General features: G+C 53.7%; 1 protein-coding gene across 4 annotated transcripts; it reads right to left on the bottom strand.

The window, feature by feature from the left end:
- Positions 1–148: 148 nt before the first annotated feature.
- On the bottom strand, positions 149–22,495 carry LOC122389140 (probable ascorbate-specific transmembrane electron transporter 1). Of its 4 annotated transcripts, none has more exons than XM_043380866.1 (5): positions 21,902–22,495; positions 8,556–8,788; positions 7,854–8,065; positions 5,966–6,135; positions 149–1,209 (listed from the first exon to the last, which is right to left on the bottom strand). In XM_043380866.1, the coding sequence occupies exons 1-5, from the start codon at positions 21,904–21,906 to the stop codon at positions 1,059–1,061; spliced, it is 771 nt and encodes a 256-aa protein (XP_043236801.1). In that variant the 5' UTR covers positions 21,907–22,495; the 3' UTR covers positions 149–1,058. The 4 variants fall into 4 exon arrangements, with proteins under 4 accessions (XP_043236801.1, XP_043236800.1, XP_043236798.1 ...); XM_043380865.1 differs by having other exon boundaries at positions 149–2,246; positions 21,902–22,081; XM_043380863.1 differs by having other exon boundaries at positions 149–2,246; positions 7,842–8,065; positions 21,902–22,054.
- Positions 22,496–23,770: the final 1,275 nt, after the last annotated feature.

Below are 23,770 nucleotides of genomic sequence, written 5' to 3'. Positions count from 1 at the left end.
ATGACTGTGGACTGCTCTGGTGTGCCCTCAGACGGCAATGGGGGGAGGGGTTATGAGCAGATCGGTACGAATCATCCGTGAGACCGGCGCCCAATCTCCCATCGCCACGTCGACACGACACGTGCAATATTTTCGAAGACACAAGAAATTCGACTTAACGTGTATTCATTCATATTCAGGAGCCGTAAACGGCCCCGTTTTTTTCACTTATCCAGTAACTAGTCTACCATCTAAACGCATCTGACCGAACTGCCATATTCGCCTGGAATGAGGTTTTAACAAGCGACATTGTCCGACACTCGCGTCTTGCCAGGTTTGCCATGTACAGGCTGACACATGCCATCCACTTACACACGTTCTCTCAACCAACCGCAATGACCCGCTCGAACAAGACACTGGTCCACGTAATACGCCCCGCTACGTCCACGCCAAACACCTCTCTCAACACTCGGCGCCTTAGCTCTCAGCCTTGGCGACGTAACATACCATCGTCTGCGCTACAAGGCTGCACAAAATTAAACCAAAACACCGCCGCGCCGGCCGTGGTGCTATACCTACCGCTCAATACTCAATACTAAGTAGGTAAGGCGATTCCGGAAGAAAAAAAAGTCTGCAAGCCAAGTATCCATTCTTTCGACCGAACTGCGCCGATTGTATAGTTCCCGATATAAATGACACGGGCTCGACAGATAATACAGCATCAGCTTTCAACCTACAATCGAGAGCATCAGATCTTAGTTCATGATAATGATATATATGGAAGACATTTTCCTTTCGAGTAACGCGTGACGGTGGTGATTCTCACTTGCTGGCAAGAGCGTTAAAATGAAGTTTATACATGCACAACGGCAGCTAAATGACGAACGCTCTGCCTTTGGAGCGAGCCACACGCGGCAGCTGTGTGCATCAAACCACCTCGCCACAATGCTCCCGGGCCCCGCCGGCCGGGCGCGGTCCCGCTGCACCGGTCCCTCGGAGCCCTGTGACCGTTCAGCGCCGCGCCGGCAGAGGTGTCGCCACTGCCGCTCATACTGCCGTTCGGTGTCACCGGGCGCCGGTCAGAGCTCGGTGGCGATGCCGCCGTGCGCGCGGCTCTGTCTGAACACGTTCTGCGACGTGATGACCGAGATCACCACCAGGGCGGCCACCAGCGTGCAGCCGAGCGCGTTCACCACCAGGCCCTCGTCCGGCATGGACGAGTAGGTGTCCCTGCGGGCGAGCCGAGCGGGAGAGTGTGAGCCGCCACCAAGCGATCGCAGCGCCAGGCAAAGCGAGGGGTCGGGAGGCGCGGAACGCCGGACAGCTAGCGGCGGTTACAGAAGCGAGTAGTCGGCGGACAGCCACCGGGGCAGCGCGGGTCGGGGGTCAAAGCGACAACACCACCGGAGATGCTCCCCCTACTCCGGCACCTGTTGAAAGCAAAGCTGGCAACAGTGAACAGCTGTTCGGTCAGGGTCAGTGTTGAGTAAGACGTCGATGTTAGTCGGTGTCTTTGTACAGCGGTCCAGTCTTCCAGGCCGCGAGGTGCCTCCAACAAGCTGTATATTCACTGCGAGCTCTTCGCAACACTAAAATCCACCCACTTCTAACAATCATCTTCGCCGCGGTCGGGCGTTGAAGTCGACGTTTCCACTAACGTAAATAGCATGGTTTGCAAGAACGCCAATATTTATGCGTTTCAATGATACGAATTATCTCCAGCATCACTCAGATCCAAATGCTTCGCTCAGGAGTCAGGTAGGTGTACCCGCACATATTTGGGGTATCGGGAGCAACTCCGCACCGATCACCCTACGTTGTCTTTATAACGTCCATAATCTCATTATATCCCACCATTTCGCCAGACAGATGCTGCTAGATTTTGACCTTACACGCGCCTTCCATCATCGCATAACACTTCGGAACATCCCACTATTCATCGACACCACTACAGGCTTCTCTTCTTCAATAGCATTACACTTCTCCCACGACGTCCCACTCAGTATTCGTTTCACTCCGCCGCTCTTCAGCGACATCACGCCACACTGACGTCATATTGACGCCCATTTACGTCACACTGACGCCCACTGACGTCACTGAGACGGGCTCAGGCCTCGTGCTGCCTGCTGACGAGGATGAGGCGCTCCGTGTTCTGCCGGAACCGGTCGAGCAGCAGGAGCACCGACATGACGATGGCCACCAGCACCAGACACATTGCGAACACGTTGACAACGATCGGTTCCTCGCCCAGACTCTGGTACGTATCCCTGGAACGGTGCGCAGTGTGTCAGAGCCGCCGACAGCGCGCGCAGGGGTGGTACGGGAGCTGGTGTGCCCTGCTGAGGGCAAACCTGCGAAACCAGGGGAGAGGCTGGGAGAAAATAGTAAGCGTTAGATGATGGCAGGGTACCGCTGAAGATGGACATGACCTGGAAACTGGGGAGGGGACTAGATGCGCCGTTGTGAAGCTACCTTTAAAGCCAACGCCTTTGTAGCTCCCACATCGCATCTGTAAATTGACCAGAACCACAACGATAGATGACCAGAACCACAACGATAGATGCGTTAAGGCCTGGCTACACTATGCGTTTTCTGCGTGCGTTTTTTGCGAGTTTGCGTGTTTTGCGTAATATCGTTCTAGAAAAAAGTTATTATCAATATATCCAGGGTTACTTTTACAGGAAAAGTTGAGAGGGGGAATAAAGTTCGGGGCAAAGGCGGATCCAGGGGCATCTGAAAGGGGGGTGGGCGGCAATACCATTAGGTTTTTCGTTAGGATGGAGCCCGCAGAACCTTACCTACCCCCAAATCCTATTCTTTCCTCGGGTTTCAGCCACTTTATTTTGGAAGGTTGCCAAAAAATAATTTTGCTAAAAAATATACGCACCTACCTTGGCTGTAAGGGGCGGGGGAGGTCCCAACTTGACTGCGCCCTTGCAAATGCCAATCAGTAGTATCAACCTATCAGTGGTATCAATAACTAGTAGGTATACCCCGGCCAAACATTAAGTAACGCCTTTCTAAAGAGAGAGGTTAATCCGCGCCCTGATTGGAGGTCATTTTGGCCCCCATGTGGGTTTTCTTGAAAAGCGAAAAACGGCGGCGCGCAGCGCCGCCAAATTTTTAGTACCTTACCGGGCATCAATTTGAAACCTTCGCACAAAATTTCAAGTCTTAGGTCACCTTAGGTCAGGAGTAATTGATGTCAAACTGTTCGAGCAAAAATGAGCAAAAAACATGAAATTCTTAAACGCTCACAAAAGCTACAGTTAACGAGCAATTCCAAAGTTCTTTGTGTGGTCGTGTATGTAGAGAAACGACGGCGCTACAAAACTGCAACCTCTACAACTACAAGGTGGGCAGTGATATCCGAACAAAAACTAATGAAGCACAAAACTTGAATTATTACTATTAGTATTAGTGAGCAGTGAAGTTCCATTGGGAAAGCCGGCTGTGATGAGGTACTTTTTTTGCGCCCTGCTCTGCATGCAAAGCAGATGAACGTGAATGCTGCATAAAGAGAAAAGTCATTTATTACTCAAAGCTTTGATGCCTATGGGACAAAAATAACGTTGTTTTTCCTTCAATGATTCCGGTTTGGAGGATGGTTAAACACGGCCATTGTCATATTGGGACAAAAATTTTAGATTTCTGGCCTTGGCGTCGATGAAAAAGTGAAAATAATCGTGAATAAATGGGTCGTTTCTGAGAAAGAACACAGAATATAAAAGGGGGTCCAAAAGGGGGTCACCTTCTTTTTGCGTCAAAGGAGGGGCCATGGCCCATTGCCCCCCTCCCCCTGTATCCACCCTTGGTTCGGAGAGGTAATCCCGTCCCCCGCCGGTTTCTACGCCGACGCCTGTACCGATATGTCAGTGATTGCGAAAAGACGGAAGAGACAGGGGCGTCGACGCGTAAGGAAAACTGGTCCGACTTTTTCTCGGGGGCCCCCACCGGTGGGGGCCCCCAGGGGCCCCCGTGGCCGCAGCAGGGCCCCCCGAGAGCCCCAACAGGGGCCCCCCGCGGCCGCAGAAAGGGACCCCGCGAGCCGCAGCAGGGCCCCGCGGTGTCTAGCAGGGCCCCAGAGGCGCAGCAGGGCCCCGCGGTCTCTAGCAGGGCCCTCCGAGCCGCAGTAGGGCCCCGCGGTCTGCAGCAGGGGCCCCGCGAGCCACAGCAGGGCACCGCCGAGTCGAAAAAGTGGTCCGACATGTCGGAAAAGTTGGACCGGTGTCGACGCCCCTGGGAAGAGACAAGACAAGAGACGGTCCCACCGACTATCCGATCGGTATCGGGTCAAATCTGGAGTTCCTGCTGCACTGAACGTAAAATAGTTGGATGGAACCGAAAATTGAAAATTAATAATTATCTTAACGCCAGCAACGTTGATTGATGACGAGAATCTGATTAACGATGACTATAGAATCTGAATAGCGAATTGATTGAAAATGGGCTCCAAAATAAATTTGAAAGGGGGAAATTCCCCCTTCCCTCCCTAGCCGTTCAGACACGATTTGAAAGGGGGAGCGGAATTTTCGAAGGGGGGAAATTCCCCTCTTCCCCCCCTTTAAAAGTAACCCTGAATATATCTTCTTTAATATTACATAAAAGTTAATAAAACGTTTATATTAATTAAAAGTTGATATGAAAACATAACAAAAACGTAATGTCGTTTCTCTCTAGAACGATATTCCGCAAATAAATCACGCAAACTCGCTAAAAAGGCACGCAGAAAACGCATAGTGTAGCCAGGCCTTTAGGCTACTACCTGCATCAGTTCGAACTTCGAAAGCCGTCACCGTTCACCAAAACAAAAGACACCGCAGACTCAACGCTGTGAAATAAGGGAGTAACCAGCGCATTTTGGAGCTTATCTTGAACGTCAACAGGTTTTTGTTTATACAGAACAGTCAAACGCATGTTCAGTTCACACCACAACACTATTATGGGTAAGCGCATACCGACTTCCAGCTAACTAACCCTGTAGCTACTCAAGTGAGCGAGATGGTGAGCAGAAGATTTAACAAAATACAGGTAAGAAACAAATCGGTACTGGACGCGTACAATGTACGTACCACCACCGTAATAGGACCATGTAGGAGTGCCGGGGTATCCATGAGAAAGCAGACACGATCCTATCCCATGGCGCCCCGCTGCGGCCGCCATGGCCCTGCTGGCCCCAGCTGTCACCACACTAAACAGCGGGTCCAGCGGTCAGCAGTTAGTCACCACTATAAATAAACAACACTCCTCGGCCGGCGCGGAGAGCCAGCCCGCTGACGTGTCGGCGCCTGCAGGCAGAACTGCACTCTGTGAGGGCGGTCAGACGTGAGGTTTCAACAAAACACAGCCTAGAAATGGGAGATTTCATGCAGCATGCGAGACACTCCTCTGCCAGTGCGTGTGACAGATAAAACGATATGTCAGCATAGGGAGTACAACAGAGGCACCAAAAGACGTACAAAATACAGGCCAATGAGGAAAATCGGACAAACACTTCCTGCTCTGCTAGAGTGCTTCCATGAGGATAAACATTAGCGCTATGAAGTCATCAAAGGAGATCTAATGAAGCCAATTACATGGAGCGATGATCAAAGGACGGGGCGAAACGAGGGACGCTGAAAGGCAATTCACCTTCACTATCACTTTGTGTCGCCCATGTCAATAGTGCACCGAACGCTAGACTCGCTGATACTAATTAGTAACCCTCGGCAGTTCCGGCTCACCTGGCCACTGCAGACGAAACGTTTCATTTTCACCGCCATCCGCATCCTGTCCCAACCATACCTTCTGTATGACACATTAACATCCCGTGCTATAGTGTCACATGCTACCTACGCATGAAATCACTCAGCATCGTTACGCACTGAGCACTTATTTTTAAGCACCGAGCATTCACCTCTCACCCAAAGCACTCACATACTGCACGCCAGTTCGAACCTAACACACTCCTGTTCAATACTGTTACACACTGCGCGCCTCCACTCACCTAATGGTGAAGAGGACCTTCTCGGTGAGCCCGGTGAGGCAGGTGGCCACAGCCAGGAAGAAGGTGGTGATGCCGAAGCTGCTGTGCACGGGCACCAGCGCGGCGCGGAACGAGGCCGTGGCCGTGTCGCAGCAGAGCAGGAACAGGAACGAGAAGAACCCAACGATAAACTGAAAACGAAACGAAGCACTGTGTCACACAGATAGAACGGAACGGATCGTTACACAGGCGGAACGGAACGGAGCATCGCCACAAATGCACGTAACGGAAGGGAGGTACGACCTGATCACGGACCGGACTTTGACACTTACAATGAACTTATAATAGATAAAAGCTGCTCCTCACTAGCCCTTTTGTGATGGTAAGTCAAGAGCGACTGACAGGAAGATTGCCGAGTCAAGGAACACGGAAATGAGCGAACCCTCAGAGACCGAGTAGCGGGACAGGGAAGGAATACTGGGAACGGCAGAGCAGTGGTGTGGTGTATCCACGAGCAGAATTTCAGATCAGTACCCAGGGACGGGATTAGTCAGCTTGTTTGTGTGTGTCATACTGGCATCTTTACCCACTGGCTGCTCATAAACACTGACAGTGAGTCTTCACATGGGGCTTGGTTCATCAAAACTACTCCCTGGCATCCTGACACAACCATTAGTCTCAGGCATCGAAGTTTAAATGATGCCTCATAGAGGACGGTTAGTTGCGCTCAGCGCAGCAGCTGCAGCAGTTGGCCCACAACAGTCAACGACTTCAGTTCTCCAACAATGTGTCGCCAGCTCCCCCATTCACTCAATCCAATCGCCATCAGCAACCCTCTATTCCGAAGCTAGCGACCGCGTCGCTAACAGTAATAAATCACGGTGTTATCAAACACAATGAGTCGGCCCTATGCCCAGTCTTACGTCGGCGCCGATGACGTGGTGTTTTGACTCGTGTTTTATGGCCATTGTTATGACAAACTGAAGTATGTCTCTTCACTAACTGTTGTGACGGGTAGCTAATTCAGAGGACGCCGTATTGAGGTTTTTAGTCAGCACTTCTTGTTTTACCTCACTCCTAGTTAGTTGACATTTTTCTTCATGACCTAGCATTTGCCGACGCCCTCTCCCCTCTCCGTCTCTTTCCGTCTCCTCCCCATCTCCCTCTCTCCGTCTCTCTCCCCATCTCTCTCCTCCCTCCGTCTCTTTCCGTCTCCTCCCCATCTCTCCCTCTCTCCGACATGGCGGCCAGGGCTGTCAGTGGCACCCATTGCGCCAGTTGCGGCGTCCGGTCGACGATTATGATGAACGAGTCGGTCCAACGACTCGCCTGGCCTTCCCCCGGGCGACGAGCAATTGCACAGGGGCCGCGCGGCTGGCATCTGGCGTCACCCCCGTCCATTGGCTAATTTGGGGCGGTGCGACGACCGGCGGTCGGCCGCTCGTGTGAGTGGGGGGAGGAAGAGGGTGCGCATAGGTGCAAGAGTGACCTGAAGTAGGACTAGGATGGTGCGAGGGCACGCAACCAGGGGAGAATACGGGTGTGTTGCGAAGGAGCTGTCCGTCGTCCATGTCCCTTGCCCACAGTTTTGCAAATGTAGTACATTCCACATATTTATGAGATTAGCTTACATAGGTACGAAAAATGAACGTCACTAAATTCACCCTACAGATTAGCTCGCCAGTCGCAGCGAACTTTTAACCGATTCATATGACAGGCGAAACTTTCAAAAACCACGAAATTAGCTTGGTAGCCTTTCTTCATGTTAATTTCACGATAAACGGATACCTCCTCCAAAAGCAAAATACACAAAACTAGGTGTGAAACTTGACAACTGTCCCCGTACAAAATACCGTAATTCTTACTTCTAAAAAGTCAGAAAGCACGGTATATTTACCGCCGGAAGTACCTGCAGTCCATAGAGGCCGACGGTGACCAAACCCATCCACGAGTGAAGCGAGTACAGGTTCGGGATCGGCGTCGGCTTCTTGTTGTTGTGGAAGTCGAAGACGGCGATGAGGCCGACGGCGATGCACGGGATGGCCATGATGTGGTAGAGCGTGTGCACCAGCTTGATGGTCGAGTGGTTACAGCAGCGCCACTGCCGGTACGTCAGCATTGCTGAAAAAACCGGGAACCCGTGTGAGCGTACAGCTGCAAAGCAACAGACTGGTGAATGAGACAAACGGGAGGGCCCGCCTACAGCTGGTGGGATAGGTGAATAACCAACAATTGGTCAACAGGTGAATAGATTTGGCTATGGGCATTGGGCATTGGCCAGTGGGCCAACAAACTTGGCTTGTCCCTGTCGGGAATATCAGACCATAACGTGGGTCGTGGAGACTGCAGATGACGACCCGCCTGACAAGCTTTACCGGCTCTTAGTTTCTTTGCCGATTCGCGTGCAAAACACTCGGACAAATGACCAAAAAGAAGTCGAGCTACGTCTCACAATTTGTAAAATCTGAATATGTCGAGAGTCGAAACTACCGATTGCGGGTTAACTAGGCAACGAGCAACACATCGACGAAGTCGTGTATTCATCAAAGTCCTGGCACCGTTTTGAGCGGCACGCGCCACGCCCGTCTGCAGGGACTCCAACTCTTCTCACCATGTCCAGCGAAGAAGATGAATCCGGACACCATGAGCACGGGGTGCAGGTTGAACTGCAGGTTGGGGTCCTCGGTCCAGGCGAAGCCGCCGCGGTACTTGAGGCACCAGGCGACCACCAGCGCCACGCTGCCGAAGAGCAGCACCTCGGCCAGGAGGGTCAGCAGCGAGAAGCAGCAGCGCGAGCCGCCCGACATCTCCACCTGCTCCTCGTGCACCTCTCGGTGAAACCGCCTGTCGGCGAGAGAGAGAGACAGGGGTTAGATGGCGGCACGGGAGGGCTGTCGTTAGGGTCAAAGTTGTCGCTTCGGTATGCCCAAAGGAGGAAATCAGACTGTCCTGCCATGATAGCTGAATACGCACTAGCAAGGGTCTATACATTGGGCGGTCTGGAAAAGCGCGCAAAGAACTGAAATAATATCGTATGTGTTATACAACACTGCCATTTGGTGGTTATTTGCACCACACTTTGACAAAACCCAATAAACACGGTGGACGCGTCACAGGGCGTTACGGCCCGTTCGCGTGCCGTCACGGCGACACGGGCCGACCACGAGCCGTCGCGTCACGTCCCAAGGCCCACAGGCTGTGGTGACTCACAGAGAATGTGCAGTCGAGCGCGCAGCAGCAGGAACCACCCTTTTGCACTACTGATTGTGTTAAATGTTCTTTGAGCATATCCATTTCAATGGTACGAGGTGCAGGCCGCAGGGGATGGCCAGAAGTGAGAGGTAGGGAAGAGGGTGGGTCTCTAGGTGCACTGCAGGTCAGCGACACCAGAGTAAGGTTGGTTGCAAGGCTGGCTTCTGACCCTGATGAACTAAGATGAACTGTGTGCAACGTACATGACATCTTACTACTTGTTCGTTGCGTTGCAGAAGTGGTCAGGTCAGGGTGAGGCCGGCGCAGCGTGGGACGAGGTCGGGGCGGGTCAGAGCTCGGGGCAGGTCACGGATCAGGGCGCCCATTTCGGCACATGTCTGTTGTCTGCTGACGCAACAAGACCAGCTACGTGCGGCAGTTCGGCGTGACAAACACCCACGACCACCAACCGCCGGCTGGGAACCGTGACTTTCGAGTATCGACATGGCACTTTGAACGTCATACCCGTATCATGCTTGGTTGGAGCTCTATACAGGCCACTCTATCTTACCGTTACAGCTCAGTGAAAAGAAATCAAGCTAACTAATTTGTGTCCCGTGACGGTCAAGTCGTACAGCCTGTGTGTCTGGGCGCGGCGTCACCTGTTCCATTTCTCTCCGGGCACGCGCCAGATGGCGTCACAGATAGGGCACTCAGATGACCGGGAAAGTGTGGGTGGTCCTGCAGGCTCGCTCTCCCGAGAATAGTCTCCCGAGAGACGTACAACAGGCCTCAGTGTGTGTACCTCAGATCCTGAAACAGTTTCCTCTTTCCTGGTTCGGTTCGTAGCAGGGTAAACTTGCCAACCTGTGTTACGATGTCAGATGTACTGAGTCCTTTCCTTCCGCACCATGAACCGCACCCGATGATCTAGCGAAGACTGTATGCAGCTAATACAGCGGATGGGTGCGGACAAATTCTGATTCACTTGTTACGACGATGGTGATTCATAGCATTAATAGGAGACAAAACATTTCTGATCATCATTCATTCATGCACGCAGATCCACGATCCCTATTTGCGCACATTGTGAGTTGTGAGATCAGCCCGAAAGACGTTGTCTATACGATCATCCAATGTCATCATGTCAACAGACCGATCTGCGTCGCGATGAGGCCTTTGCAGCCTTTTGCGCGACATCGCAGGCTCCCTTACATTTGCTCAGCGAGCGATCCCAAATTTGGCCGCGTGGGGCTGACATTCAGTGGCTGGCATGCATCACGTGAGAACGTGACGTCTTTTGCAGGACCCTCACTGCCCCAATATGCGGTCAAGTACAAACATCTATATGTAAGCAGTCGTGCTCTACTTGCCCCATAATAGTGACATGCCATACCTGTGCTGACGCTGCCAGCCTGCAGCCCCCCCCCCCCCACGTAGTGTGTATCGTCCCTCACACGTGCTTGTCGGGTCCCGGAACTCTCAGTGAAGGCCACCCACTCAATACAACAAGCGGCCACCGCTATCACAACAACTAAAGGCCCGTCACTCGCCACCGCCAGCTGGCTTCTTACTCCCAGAACATGGAAAGCAGCTCCGGCAGCGGCGCCGGTGGCTGAGTGACCTCACAGAGGGCTCGTCAGCCGCTCGCGTTCCATGCCGATCCCGTCAGCCAGGCGTATACGACGCAATGGAGGTCCCCGCCGGGTGGTCACGCTATAGAGGCCGGTCCGGCCGGGTTGGCTGCCCACTCGGGTGCAGCTCGTTGGCCATAGTAGAGGAGTGGTCGTCTGGCGACTACTACGCCATTCGCTACACAGGCAACCGTCCCTCCTGGCCGGGCATTGTGTGGTTTGTGTCATGTGTGTTGTGTCATGTGTTTGATCTTCAGGCCAGTGGGCTACTGCGACGTTGTATCATCATAACAAATTAATATCGGCCACAACAAGTAGATTAGACTTCTTGAATCTAAAAACGTTAACAAAAGACAAATAGTTGATGCGGATTCCGTAATCCAAACAAACGTATCAAACATTCAAACATAATCTTTATATCACGCCGGCGTGTTTCTCGGTCGTGGACCGTCCGGTCTGCCGTTTCATCATAACGGTCACGAGACGGACCTGCGGCGGTCCGAGATCAGACAGGTGGGGTGAGAGCGCTCTCCTCCCCTCCCCTCCCACCACTGAAGGGCGTGGGAGGTACCGGCCCGGTCCTAGCCGCTCGCCGAGGCTGGCCGCCGAGACGTGTGGGAGCGGCGGTGGCAGGAACGGCCGACCGCCGCCTCTCCGCTCCCGAAGTTCCCCGAGCGGCGAGGAAGACCGCACCTCCGAACGATGCGGCGAAAAACGGCAGCGTGTCGACAACTCGCGGAAAACAACTCTCGGTAAAGGCGGCCGATATTGGACCAAAAGAGTGATAGGTATCGAGAACAACACCTGTGGTTATAATTAGTTCCTGGCATGTCCAGTTCTCCGCGAAAACACACGACCGACCAAGGACTCTGGTACGAGGGAGCAAGTCACGTCTCGTGACCGTGGTGTAGCTGACCGGCGGTTCCGGTCGGAGCCAATGCATACGGCCCTGAGCTCCACTCACATGATTCAGCGCAACGTGGCGGACTCGACGCGATATACGTCGCAGACTCACAAGCTGAGCCTCTATACCGCTGGACTCAGTTCATAACTCATGAGAGCGATGAATACAACGCGAGCAACGACGTCCCCTACTTTGATCGGGACGAGACGACTTTCCGCCCGGCGTGAAGCTAATAGGCACCGCGTTAAAGACCGGTTGCCAGCGATTCTAAAATTAATATTCAAATTTTCTGGATCACAGCCGATGTGAGAACCATACTTCGGTATCTGGTACGAAACGACTTCAAAAGTTGCGACACTTCGCATTTTGAAATTTACTAGAGATCATGCAAGAGCTCCTCCTATTGTGTATTTCTGGCCTTTTTGCGGTAAGTAACATCGTTGCACCATTTGCAGGTGCAGACGTAACGTCGTAACAATGACATCGAAGCTGCGGCCGCCGCCGCTGCAGCAGCAGTGTCGGGGCACTGCTGCTGCAGCAGCTCACAGCTGGTGAGCCGCGCGGGAGTCCTGCCGTGCGGCCAGGCCGGTCCGGCAGACCGGTGCGTCTGCCGCGGCCAGGTGAAAGGACCGAGAGCACTTTCTCCCCGAAGCCCCGGCAGTCGCCGCGGACCTCTCGGTCCAACGTGCGAAGACGTTGCCGCGAGAGGCAGCTGAGACCAGGGGCGCAGTCAGGCGTACAAAACGATGGGGAATCAAGCGATTCAGACAGCAGTCAGCCCGACACACGCAGAGCTACCTGGAAGCTTCAGTTTCACTGCTATGACCGCAAGTCGCAACCACGCCAATATACCGCCATCGTTAGTCATACTCTCACCGTCACTGAGAGGAAGGGTTACTCGAGCGTAACGCATGACTCGAGCATTTCTGTTGCAACTCGCCACTGTACCTTAGTGCGGTCTATGGAAGACAGACGATGGGGTTTGTTGATTCCCGTATGCTAAGGTTAGCTCCTCATCCACCCCCGCCCCACCCCGTCTCGGAAGTAGTTAGATCGGTGGGGAAAGTCGTCCAACCACTAGCAGTGAGCGGCTAATCGGGATTAGCCAGGCCTCTCCTGTCCTGTTCACTTCTGTCCCATCCTATCCTCATGCATATACCCTTCAGTCCGCCGGATCCAGTGCAGTTTCCCTGGATACAGCCGACCACGAGGCCGGATACACCTATTGGGTCCAGTGACGGAGCACGTGCGGGTGCGGGGACGACGTTCAATGGACGGCGGCACCCGCGGTCCGGCCCGGCGCAGACGCATCCGGCTCACAGAAACTGGGGCGCGGGCGGCAGGGAGGGGTCGGGATACCAGCACGGCGGAGGGGAAGGTACGAGCGAACAGCGGGCTCCGGTCCGGGCGGGAACACGCGACGGACAATGCCGGTCGTACGTGCTCACTGCACACGACGAGCTGCCCGCCCGCTGCCAGGGTGTTACGTGTATGGTGCACCGTGACCTGCAAGAACCCAAGTGAAATGATGACCTCATAATCAAGCCTGCACTTGCTCTCGTTCCTCGAGACCAGGAATGTGATGAGGCAGATGGCTGGACTTTTCAAAATACCATCGGTTGACTGTGAAAGTGTATACTGAATCACTGGTGACGAATACGCTGGGAGAAAGAAACGTCTCGCCTGCTACGTCTGAACTAGCACGACGATGCACATGAATTCGCGGCGATTCACACGACCTCGGGTGAGTGAATACCGTGGCATCGGAAACGGCTTGCAGCGTTCACCGGCCCACCAAGGACGCCATATTTCACCTTTCTCTCATGAGAAAAAGTCCGTTCCCGAGACTGACCGCGGGATTTCTATCATTACCTGTCTCCGGGTCCTCTATGTTTCAGCAGCATAACGTGTGGAGCCTGCGGTGGCATCCATCAGAATCAACCGGGCGCTGAGATCCCGCCAACCAGAGAGAGTTCAAACAACACGACAGATACGTGCATCTCTCGGCCACTCGAAAGCCAAAAGCAACAGTTTCAGCGGATTTTCAGTCACTGAGAATCCTAAGCAGACGGCCCTCTGCTATGTCGGTCGTAAGTTCCCTGTGGTCATCACCAGTCGCCGCTGCCACCGCTACCACTGTACGGTCGTGGTACGGCCGCTGTACGGTCGTCCGGCTAGGTACCGGAGGCGGCGGTCGCGCCGGTTTGTCCGTTCCCGTGTGACAAAACGGACGTCGCACCGCACGCGAGGGCGGCCGAAGTGCTCCATTTCACAAAGAAGACCGCCCAGCAATGCACCGCTTGGGTGCCCGTATGATCCAGTTGGTTCTGCTCCATGGATATAAAATCTGCAGCACCGCTTAGTTACTTCTTCATCCTGCAATCCATTTCATCATGTACGGACCACACGCAGGGAGCTACATCAATAGGAGCCAGCGAACAAAGCCAGCATTCAACGCTCAACAAGAGCAGACCACCAACAACGCTAGCAATCAACAAAAGAAAACTTCCAACATCACAAACACTCGACAGAGACAGCCTGATTGACAGCAGCACTCAACAGAAACGGACTTCTAACAGGAAACTAGTACTCATCAGGAGGGCTGTCAAGCGTCCAGGTATTCCCTCTGCATGCATGTATCGTTACCTCATCATCTCTGCCAGATCGAGTCACCACAGCGTGCAGGAAACAGGGGGCACTGTGACGCCAATCGTGCGTTCGTCGACTCTACGGCGTCAGCAGAGCGTGGCCATGCCCCCGCTCCGATGAATAGGGTATGACGCGGGGTGAGCGCGCACATCCGCCGACGAGTCAGCCCGCACTGCGGAGTGTGGTGACAGGTAGCGTGAGTCATAATCGAGAGCAACTACCGTGAACTCCAGCAGTTGGCGCTGAGCGGTGAGGTCAGCGCGGTGGTGCCCTTTGAAGACGAGAATCCGGACCTTTTCAGGGTGATTTAAGTGGAGCTAAGAGTTAGTGACCTTTAGGTGAAGAGTGAGGAAACACCAAAACCTTTACAAGGTTATGAGGTTGACCGATTCTTCGTTATATGTAGTCACTGAAAAAAGCGCAGCTACAAGTCACAACTCACAAGGCAGACAAGGGGTCGCCAAACATCAAAGAGCTTGTGATGTAAAGCAGATCTCCCAGAGTCTCAACAGACGGTATGCTCCGCGCCCATCATAACCTCTGTCTCTCCCAGAATCTTTGTTTCTACATAGCCAGTCGAGCCTGGTCGAGCCGATCGAAGGGTTTCGGTCTCGGTCGGGCGCCGGCCGTGACGTCACGCTTCACAGCACGTGACGTCGTGACGCATCCGACCCCATCCAGCGCGCCAGACAAGGTTAAATTCATCGGGGCGCTAATGGCTGACCTCCGCCGCCGCGCCGCCGACTGAGCATCATGAGGAAAAACTGAACTCATGCGCTGCCGGAGCCGCTGCCGTGCCGCTCGGCGCTCTCTGGTTCCGTGAAAAGCCCGGTAGGGGTTTGGTTATAGACCTAGCGAAGAATTTAGGGAACCAATACGTTTACAAGCTGGCAATTTATCGATTCGAAGGTCCACTTTATCCAGTAGGTCTCGCTTGCAAAACGGTTCGGCAAAAGGGTACGCGTCGCCCCGACCGCACCCCCGAATCGTTGTTGGAACGTGACATGATTCGTGTAACAGTTACAGACAGAAGTGACGGTTAAAAATAGACCCGTTACGCATGCCAAAACAGTCGTAACATGGCGTCACAGCCGTTAGAGCTGCTGAAGTCGTCACAGCCAGTACGGCCGTGAGGCCTGACGCGTCACACCATAGTGACTCCAGTGTCACAGCTGCGTTCCGTGAGTTCGGGCCAGCGAGTCGGGCTCGGCTCCCCTTTAATGACGTCATTAGTGCGTGAGGAACCGGCGCGTGACCACCGGAAGCGGCTCCCCTACCCTCCCCTGTCGGTCCCCCGCACAACTATCGGGCTCCCGCACCCTGCCCGCTCCACCCCTGTGAGCCGGGAGTTACAAACATGTCCCCTCCCGTCAACGGATCAAGCGTATTGGCTGTAAAACCAGTGACCATGGCGAGCCGGGGACGGCACACATTAGAACACATGTAGCCCAACGCCAGCAGCTGAGTGTTCACCCAGCCACAATCACGCCGTCCGAGTACAATACACCCCGCCACGGTCAACAGTCATGGTTGGGGTCACGGTCCGCGGTCAACGGTCACAGCTCGCGGTCATGAGGCCGACGCAAGAGGTGCTGGTTAGCGGTGCAACGGTACAGCAGTTGTAGAAAGGACGGGGTTACGCATACGGCGGTCGGGTTGTGGGCGGGGTTACTACAGGTGTCAAGGTAAGGATCCGTTATGAAATGAATTATAAGTAGGTCAGGCGCTGCCGATTCATGTAACATATAGGGATCAATGACATGTTGAGCTGCCAGATAGCGATGGATTGTTATCGCCATTGAACGGTAGCGGCTTAAATTGCCAACGGATTAGGTATGTATAGTAGGTCTGGTCAAGCACACAGCTCTGAGCGCTAACAAATCAGCATGCTGTTCTTCATTTCGCCTTTTATAATGTCGCTAACAACCAGCCATGCGAAAAGTTCAATGACCTGAAATTAATGCATTCAAAAATATTCGCCACTCCATAATGCAGTGTTTAGCACATCTTGCATACTACAGGTGCAACGCCCGGATGGACTGTCGTTGCGCATGCGTCCTAAATTTTCATGACTTTGAGTCCACAGATCGGTGCAAGCAAAACCGAAACCAAACGCTTTCAATTTTCCAGTACCTAGCTTATGGGTGCGACCTGCGGCATTGTGTTTATAAGCGACTGCCTGTGTTTACATAAGTCCTTACGCCACATAGACGGCAAACTTCGCTTCTTCTGCCCTGCATGATTGATGGACCCACCGTGATTCGTGCATTTCCAAGACTCGTGTCAGTTGGGCCTGACTGCTGACAGTCACAGGAGCGGCGACAACGTTCTAACTAAACCGGTCAAATATCCTCCTGAAGGTCGTGCGCAGGACTGGGACCGACATGACTGAGCCGAATCCCTGCTCCGCAGAGTAGCAGCGCACGCCGCACGGTTTGCGGACCGCCGGCGGCGTCTGTTAGTGTTTGGGCGCAGGGTCGCCGTTTCTGTCGCCTGTTTATAGCTGCACTCGGTGCGCGATAAACGCCGTTGCCGCCCCTGCCTGCGCCACCGCTGCCTCCGTTTTCCGAGTCCCGACACGGACTGGTCTGTCCCACGACCAAACTTGTTCGGCGCCCCGCGGGTCGGACCGGCTCATGTGACCGTCACAGCTAGCCCAGAGACCAATCTCATGGAGGCTGCGCTACGTGCAGGGGCGATCAGGTAACACAGCTCGGTGGCGGCATTGGAAATAGAGAACCACTTCCTTCATGGCTCGCGGTCAGCTCCGCCGTTACCGCAGCCACAGCCGGCGGCAAGGCAGGTAGCTATAGTCGAGGACGCAGCCTCGGAAGTCCAGTTAGTCAGTGGACCGGATAAAATGACCGGCTGGGACGGCGGTGAGGGTCGGGGGTCAGAGGCGGTGAATTAGAAAGCCACTATCACCTCGTGAGAGGTTAGGAGTTGTCAGGTATGTCTAAGTGAGTCGGAGTCATTAACACCCTTTTCAGAGGGCGCTGGTATTATTCAAAGCTGTCAATTGTAGACTAAAACGTTGCCATTATTTCACCAGCAATGGATGTAGTCGTCTGTCAATAAGCCATTTAGGACCAACACCCAACGAGCACAAGTACCACAGCAGGTACTTTGCAACTGGATAGTGTAGGAAGTGGTTGAAGTTTGAAAGTCGTCACTTTTCACAACAACAAAAGGCCGGTAAGTGTTTAAATTTTTAATCCAATGACGTTACGTCCTACACTAACTAACCTGCTCAATCGGTTTCTGATCAAACCGACCCATCTTCCTGAACCAGCCACGGACGGAGAATAAAAAATAGCCCATAAATGCCGTTCGATTTCGATCACAAGCCGCTTGGTGAGCATATGAAAGCGTTACTAACCATAGCACAAGTGCTATTAATTTGGCATAACAGTCCAATAGCTTACAAGTATTTTATGTTTGGGGCAGTGGAAGTGGAACTGAGCTAAGGGCTTAGAGGGGCCGAATGACTAAATAGGAATCGCCGATGAACAGATTAAGGATCATGCTTACGCTACGGATTACAAGACTCCGGAGTATTAACTCCGAAATTAACAGATGTGGCGATGCCCGCCCACATCAACCTAATCGTAGAACACCTGCTGGCCTGCAGACGAACAAATCCACATCCACACTGTCACACACACCACATGTCAATCTGGGTCAGATCAACTAACCACCAGACCGCATGCACCATCTTGGACCGCATTTCGCCCACCTACCCGCACGCCACAGACCACACATTACCCCCACAACACTGCTAGCCCAACCTACATGCAGCCCACGAACCACGCAACCAGCCATCCCATGGTCCATTCGTACAAAGGTCTGCTTCCATCTGTGACGCTACGGCTCCAGACAGACAGACAAACGGCCAGACCGACAGACAAACAGACAGACCGACATAAAGATACAGAGTGCAGCCCCGCCGGCGCTCGCGGCACCAGTTTCTGCAGCCAGTATTTAGACTGGAGGCGGCACGGCTCACGGACATAAACGGACCGCAGACTGAGACCGTCTCACACCGCCACAAAGTCAGATAATCGGCTGTCCTGGGCGCTGCTTGCTGATGGGGTTAGACAGAAAGGCATGGGCATGACGTCTATGTAAAATGGAATGAGCTTATTCGCTAATCGCGTTTGGATAAATAACCATGTCATCCTTCCCTGAGAATAAGGCATACCTACCCTAAATGTAAAATAAAATAACCGTGAATTTAAGCGACCCACCCTTCCGACAAAACTCAGCTAAACGCTCCAGAGTCCGTCATTGTTCGCCGCTGCCCGGCGGACCAGCCGGCTGCTCCACTGTCCAGTGATGGGCGCGCGCCGGGACGTCGTCCTCGCCTACCAACACGGCTATCGTTCCATCGACTCAGAGCCAGACACGAGCCTGGGACATCGCGGCCGCCGTCGCACGGTGGCCGAGCCGCCCGGAGACGTCGCCAGGCGGTCACGAGGTCAACGGTCAATGATGACACGTGTCGCGAGACTAGGAAACGATGGTAGACCAGGCTCCGCCCACAGGCAAATGCTACATGGCAGGCCTACATAGTACACGACTCACCGACCATCACAAACCGGGTCTATGCACGGAGTGGTACGAACAACCCTGTGAGGCTCACCACGGCATGAATCTGACATTCAGGCTCGGGTGCTGATCCTAAAAGCCGTGCAGATATCACAAAGCGCCGTATAAATCTGATTCCGAGCACAGAGCGCCATGGAGCCGGGCGCCCGGCACGGGAAGTCGCCAGGAGTGTAACGGGCAGAGCGCTGCAGCGGCACCGCGGCTACATAAACAATGGTGAGCGGGCGAACAGCCGGTCAAGTCGCATAGGACCGACTGACGCAGCGACAGGCGCCGGGCCGGTCGCCAGTTCACGGGAATTGCTTCGAAGCTGACAGCTTGCCACAAGGCCGGCGCAAGGCAGCTTAACGGGGCGGTCGCCGCGGCCGCTCGTGCTAGCAGTGCGCTGATCGGGGCGCGTCGCCCGGCACTGAGCGGCAGGCAAGTCAGCCGGGCGGTGCGGCTGACGGACCACACCCAGCTCCGCTCTTTCCCCCATCGTGTGGAGGGGATTGCAGCGGACGCTGAGGGCCCAGCGGTCACACAGGGGCGCCGCTGAGCCCCGCTGAGCCCCGCGGGCGCAGTGCACACCCGCAGACCGGCTCTGTCCAACTCCTGGCCCAAGGTCGGGCGCCGGCGGCGGCGCGGCGGAGGGAGGGACGCTGCGGCTGCTCCCGTGCTCCGCCGCTGCCGTGTTCCGCGGCCCAGGTGCCGGTCGGTCCGCGCTGCGGCGCATACACCGCGCACGTATTATGTAATAAGCCTGTGGCTAGATGCGCAGCTCCTCTGAGCCAGCGCGCGCAGACCTCTCTCTAGATATAGTCACTATGGCATGGAACCAGATCCTCGAATGAAATGCAAAACTGCAGCCCATTTTCGAAATGAAAATTTCGCCGAGCGCTGGAATAAGATGAGCTTTCCAAGGCGCTTTTCGAATTCCAGATAAGACGAAACTGCTTGACACACAGCCTAGGTTTCGTCATGGATGAGGTAGTACATAGGTAATCCCACAGTGTGTAGGTAATCCATGGTTTCGTCATAACCTTGTTCCATAATTTCCGCGTCGTGTAAGGCCGACTAACTGAGGTGGAGCCCACAACCTCGCCCCGGAACAAACTGCCAGAGCCCTTATCCACGGCTGCCCGCTCACGGGTCTCGGCTGATGTGTTTACGCGCGCCGAGGTGGCATACCTGTGTGTTTTCACGCGAGTGCGAGTGGGCGGGGCTTCCTGTCCCATTGTTCTGCTGCCATCGCTCCCACTGTGCGTTTAGCTAGATAAATGCGCGGCTGAAAGAGTGACTATGAGGGGGGCAAGCAAAGCGAGCCGTCCAGAAAAGGGCCGATTTCCAAAACTGCTGGGGAAACGGTTAACGTGAAACGCATCTACATTGAGCAGTAGAAAGCTAAAAAAAAACGGCACAGAAAGTATGAAATGTGCATTATGCAATACCAACCACAGTTTATGTCCTATGTATGTGTTGCCTTGGAACGGCATCAGCTCTGATCCTACTTCATGCAGGAATGCCGTTAAACAGAAACAGCCGGGTAGAAACCGGGAGGCAGGAGACAGAGCCGCTTATGAGAGTTCAAAATTTCACTGGACGAGCGAGACTGCATTCGTAGACGCAGACTCTAAGTAAGATGCACCCGGGAGTGAAAACAGGATCAGGCCGCGGCCCCAGATTAGAGAAGACCAGAGTCCAGAGCAGACCACAATACAGACCAGAGCTGGAGCAGACCAGAACCAGATTAGACTAACTAGACGGACCAGAGCGCTCGTCAAAGACCAAAGCAGCATGTATCGGGGCACGGCTTTTATCTGAGTGGAATAAGGGCACTGGCCAGTGGCCAGTGTGCTGGTCTGTGAAGAACAAACAGTCTGCTGTTCAGTGCGAGTCTGTGCGATTCTGCTAGTCTGTGAAGGTAGGCTTCGCTGCTCTGCATTATTGAGTTCGTTAGCCTGTTGACTTCGCTAGCCCCCGCAGGCATTTTTGATGGTTCGTGAGGGATAGGTACCTATTGTCGTGGTATTTCAGGTTAGCCAGTGGTGACCTTTCAGCGCCGTCTGCTAGTGTTATATAACAGTCTGTGCGACCAACTCTTCTTCCGGATTGGGATAGTGCACCCCTGATCTGTCACAACTGAGCTGATGACACGGGGCCGTGACACCAGGTAAGAAGACCTTCCGTCAGTCTCCCGCGGCGAGTCACACGGGGTCACGTGCCAGGTCACGGGTCACACGGGCGTGCGAGTCTCCCAGGTCCCCCTACACACGACAGGATCACTGACCTGGCGACCTGCGAATTAGCAGGGCCAGAGTGGCGGAATAGATTTCGACATTAGTCGGTCCGGCGGACTCTGGCCGTTCTGGTGATTGATCAATAAGGATGGATAATTATTATTCGACAAGGATACCTTCGTTTGATTGCAATTGATACTTGATTGGGTCTGGAATCTGGATTGGCCTTGACAGCACATTGGCATTGGTATTGGACGTTTCCACGCCGAGAATCAACGCAGAATAATTACAGACCTTTGTGGAAATCAATCAGCTCCCATGATCCCACCCAGCCCTTTGAACAGCCCTCTGACCATGTGATTGTGCCTTGTGCATTGTGCAATCAAATCTCAAATATACGCATTCCTCGAGACGGGAAGATAATATGTTTATGGACCCATTATAATGCAGATGGCCCAGCAGTATAGGTATGATAGCGATTACATGTTGGCGTTTGACGTTGACGATTCAAATGGCAAAACTATTGCAAATTGCAATGCCTATTAGCATAAGCAAGTGGCCGACATTTCGCTTCGAAACAGCATTCCTGTATGTCCTCCAAGTTCCACAGAGTCACCGTCTTTCATCCTTGCATGCTAATGGATCGCATGAACAGGAAAATAGCATGGCGACAGCGCAACGAATCGCGCCATCTCACAGAACAAAGAAAACAGCGCGAGCGAAGCAAACACCACTCGTCTCCTCCACTTACCCCATTCCTGATCGGTTACGGCCGTTGGAATCCAAGCTCCGTAAGGTTCGATGACAGCCAGCGGCGCCCGCAGGGTTCGCACAAGACAGTAACACCACTCCACAGCCGGGCGCAGCGCCGCCTCTCGAGTCGCGACTGGTTCGTCGGCGCGCGAGGCGCGAGCGGCGGCAGTCGCCCGCGGCAGTACCGCGCAGAGGCGACGCCAGGCGCCGGCCGGCGGGCGGCCGCTTCAAGGCCAAACGGCTCCCGCTCGGCTCGGCGAGCGCACTGCATGGAATACCGACTGAGATTTGTCGGATTGTGCACTGAATACCAGCCAAATTGTTGTGGCTCCGCGAGGTGACCCGCCCTGTTTTGGTCGGATCCAACTTCCAAGGCCGTGTAGGTATGTCGATTGTCGGATCCAGCGTATTGTAGGCTAAGTATAATAAAACTTGACTGACGTCTGACAGACGGGTCGTCAAGTGCTTGCGTATTGTCTATGCTTCCCTATTATGCCTATATTTGGGAAAGAGTAGAATTAGATCGAAAAGAAAACGTAAATCTACAGGGGTCTCCTCCATGCTGTCTTTGAGTCTACTGATGGGGCCTGTTGAGGGAGCCGCAGCGCCGCTAGACGTTACATCACGCACACATCGCTCCTCGATAAACGGCTAGGACCGATTACTGAGAACAACGGAAGGCGGTATATAGGGCCTTGCGGAAGGCGAGATGGTTGAGGCCTGGCTACACTATGCGTTTTCTTCGTGCGTTTTTTGCGTGTTTGCGTGTTTTGCGTGATATCGTTCTAGAAAAAAGAACGATAGGTATTACGTTTTTGTGATGTTTTTCACCTTAAATTTTAGTTGCATAAGAGTTATATTAGCTTTTGTATATAATAACCAAAGTAAAAATTATATTGTTTTATAACTTTTTTCCTAGAACGATATTACGCAAAACACGCAAACCTGCAAAAACGCACGCAGAAAACGCATAGTGTAGCCAGGCCTTCAAGGCCTGACACTATTATTGTCTCGTGTACGTTAACGTAATTATTAAGTGTGGTACCAAAAGTTGTAGTATGAATACAATGGTTTTATTCAACTAAATTCGACCGATATGAGTGTGTACCTGAGGACGAAACAGAAATAACAGATGTTAGCGAGAGCACCACATTCGACAGTAATGGGTGGTTTATCACATTTTCCCCCGCTGTGTTAAAGACACGAGTAGGCAGAAATCGAGTAGCAATGTAACGAACAAAAGACAAGAGTAGGCAGAAATCGAGCAGCTATGCAACGAACAACGCAACAGGCGTCTTTGTACACGTTTGCATAAGCTAAGGCGCACGTCTGGCTTCGATGAGCGCCTCAGTACACGCTCTTATATGTTAAGGCGCACCACTGGCTTCCTTGTCCGGTTAGACCGACGCACTTCGGTCGCCGGTTCTGACTCGCTCGGTGGCGGCGCGCTTGAGGGTCCCGTGACCGCTTCTGACTCGTGCGATGGCGGCGCACTTGAGGGCACCGGGGACTGGCGGCTCGAGAGCGGCGTGCTCGAGGGCTCCGAACGGATGCCCGGGGGCCCCGGCTCGCCCGCTTCCTCTCCCTTCTCGTTTCCTTGTTGCTGTGCACAACCGCCGGGGGCGAGATCTCGCACAGAGACCGTGTCGACCTTGCCGCCGGGATGGCGCACGAAAGCGTAGTGCGGGTTCGCCTCCAGGAGTTCGACTGGCTCGACTGGTAGGTCAAGCTTTCCGCGGACGTATTTCTTCAAGAGAACCTGCCCGGGGTTGAGGAGCCAGGACGGTAGAGAAGCTCCCGTCGCAGACCGCCGCTGGAAACAGAACATCCTTTCGTGTGGGGTGGCATTTGTTGCTGTGCACAACAA

Source organism: Amphibalanus amphitrite, unplaced genomic scaffold (genome assembly GCF_019059575.1).
Source record: "Amphibalanus amphitrite isolate SeventyFive unplaced genomic scaffold, NRLGWU_Aamphi_draft 000344F_arrow, whole genome shotgun sequence".
NCBI lineage: Eukaryota > Metazoa > Arthropoda > Thecostraca > Balanomorpha > Balanidae > Amphibalanus > Amphibalanus amphitrite.
This window is presented reverse-complemented; position numbering and strand designations above follow the sequence as displayed.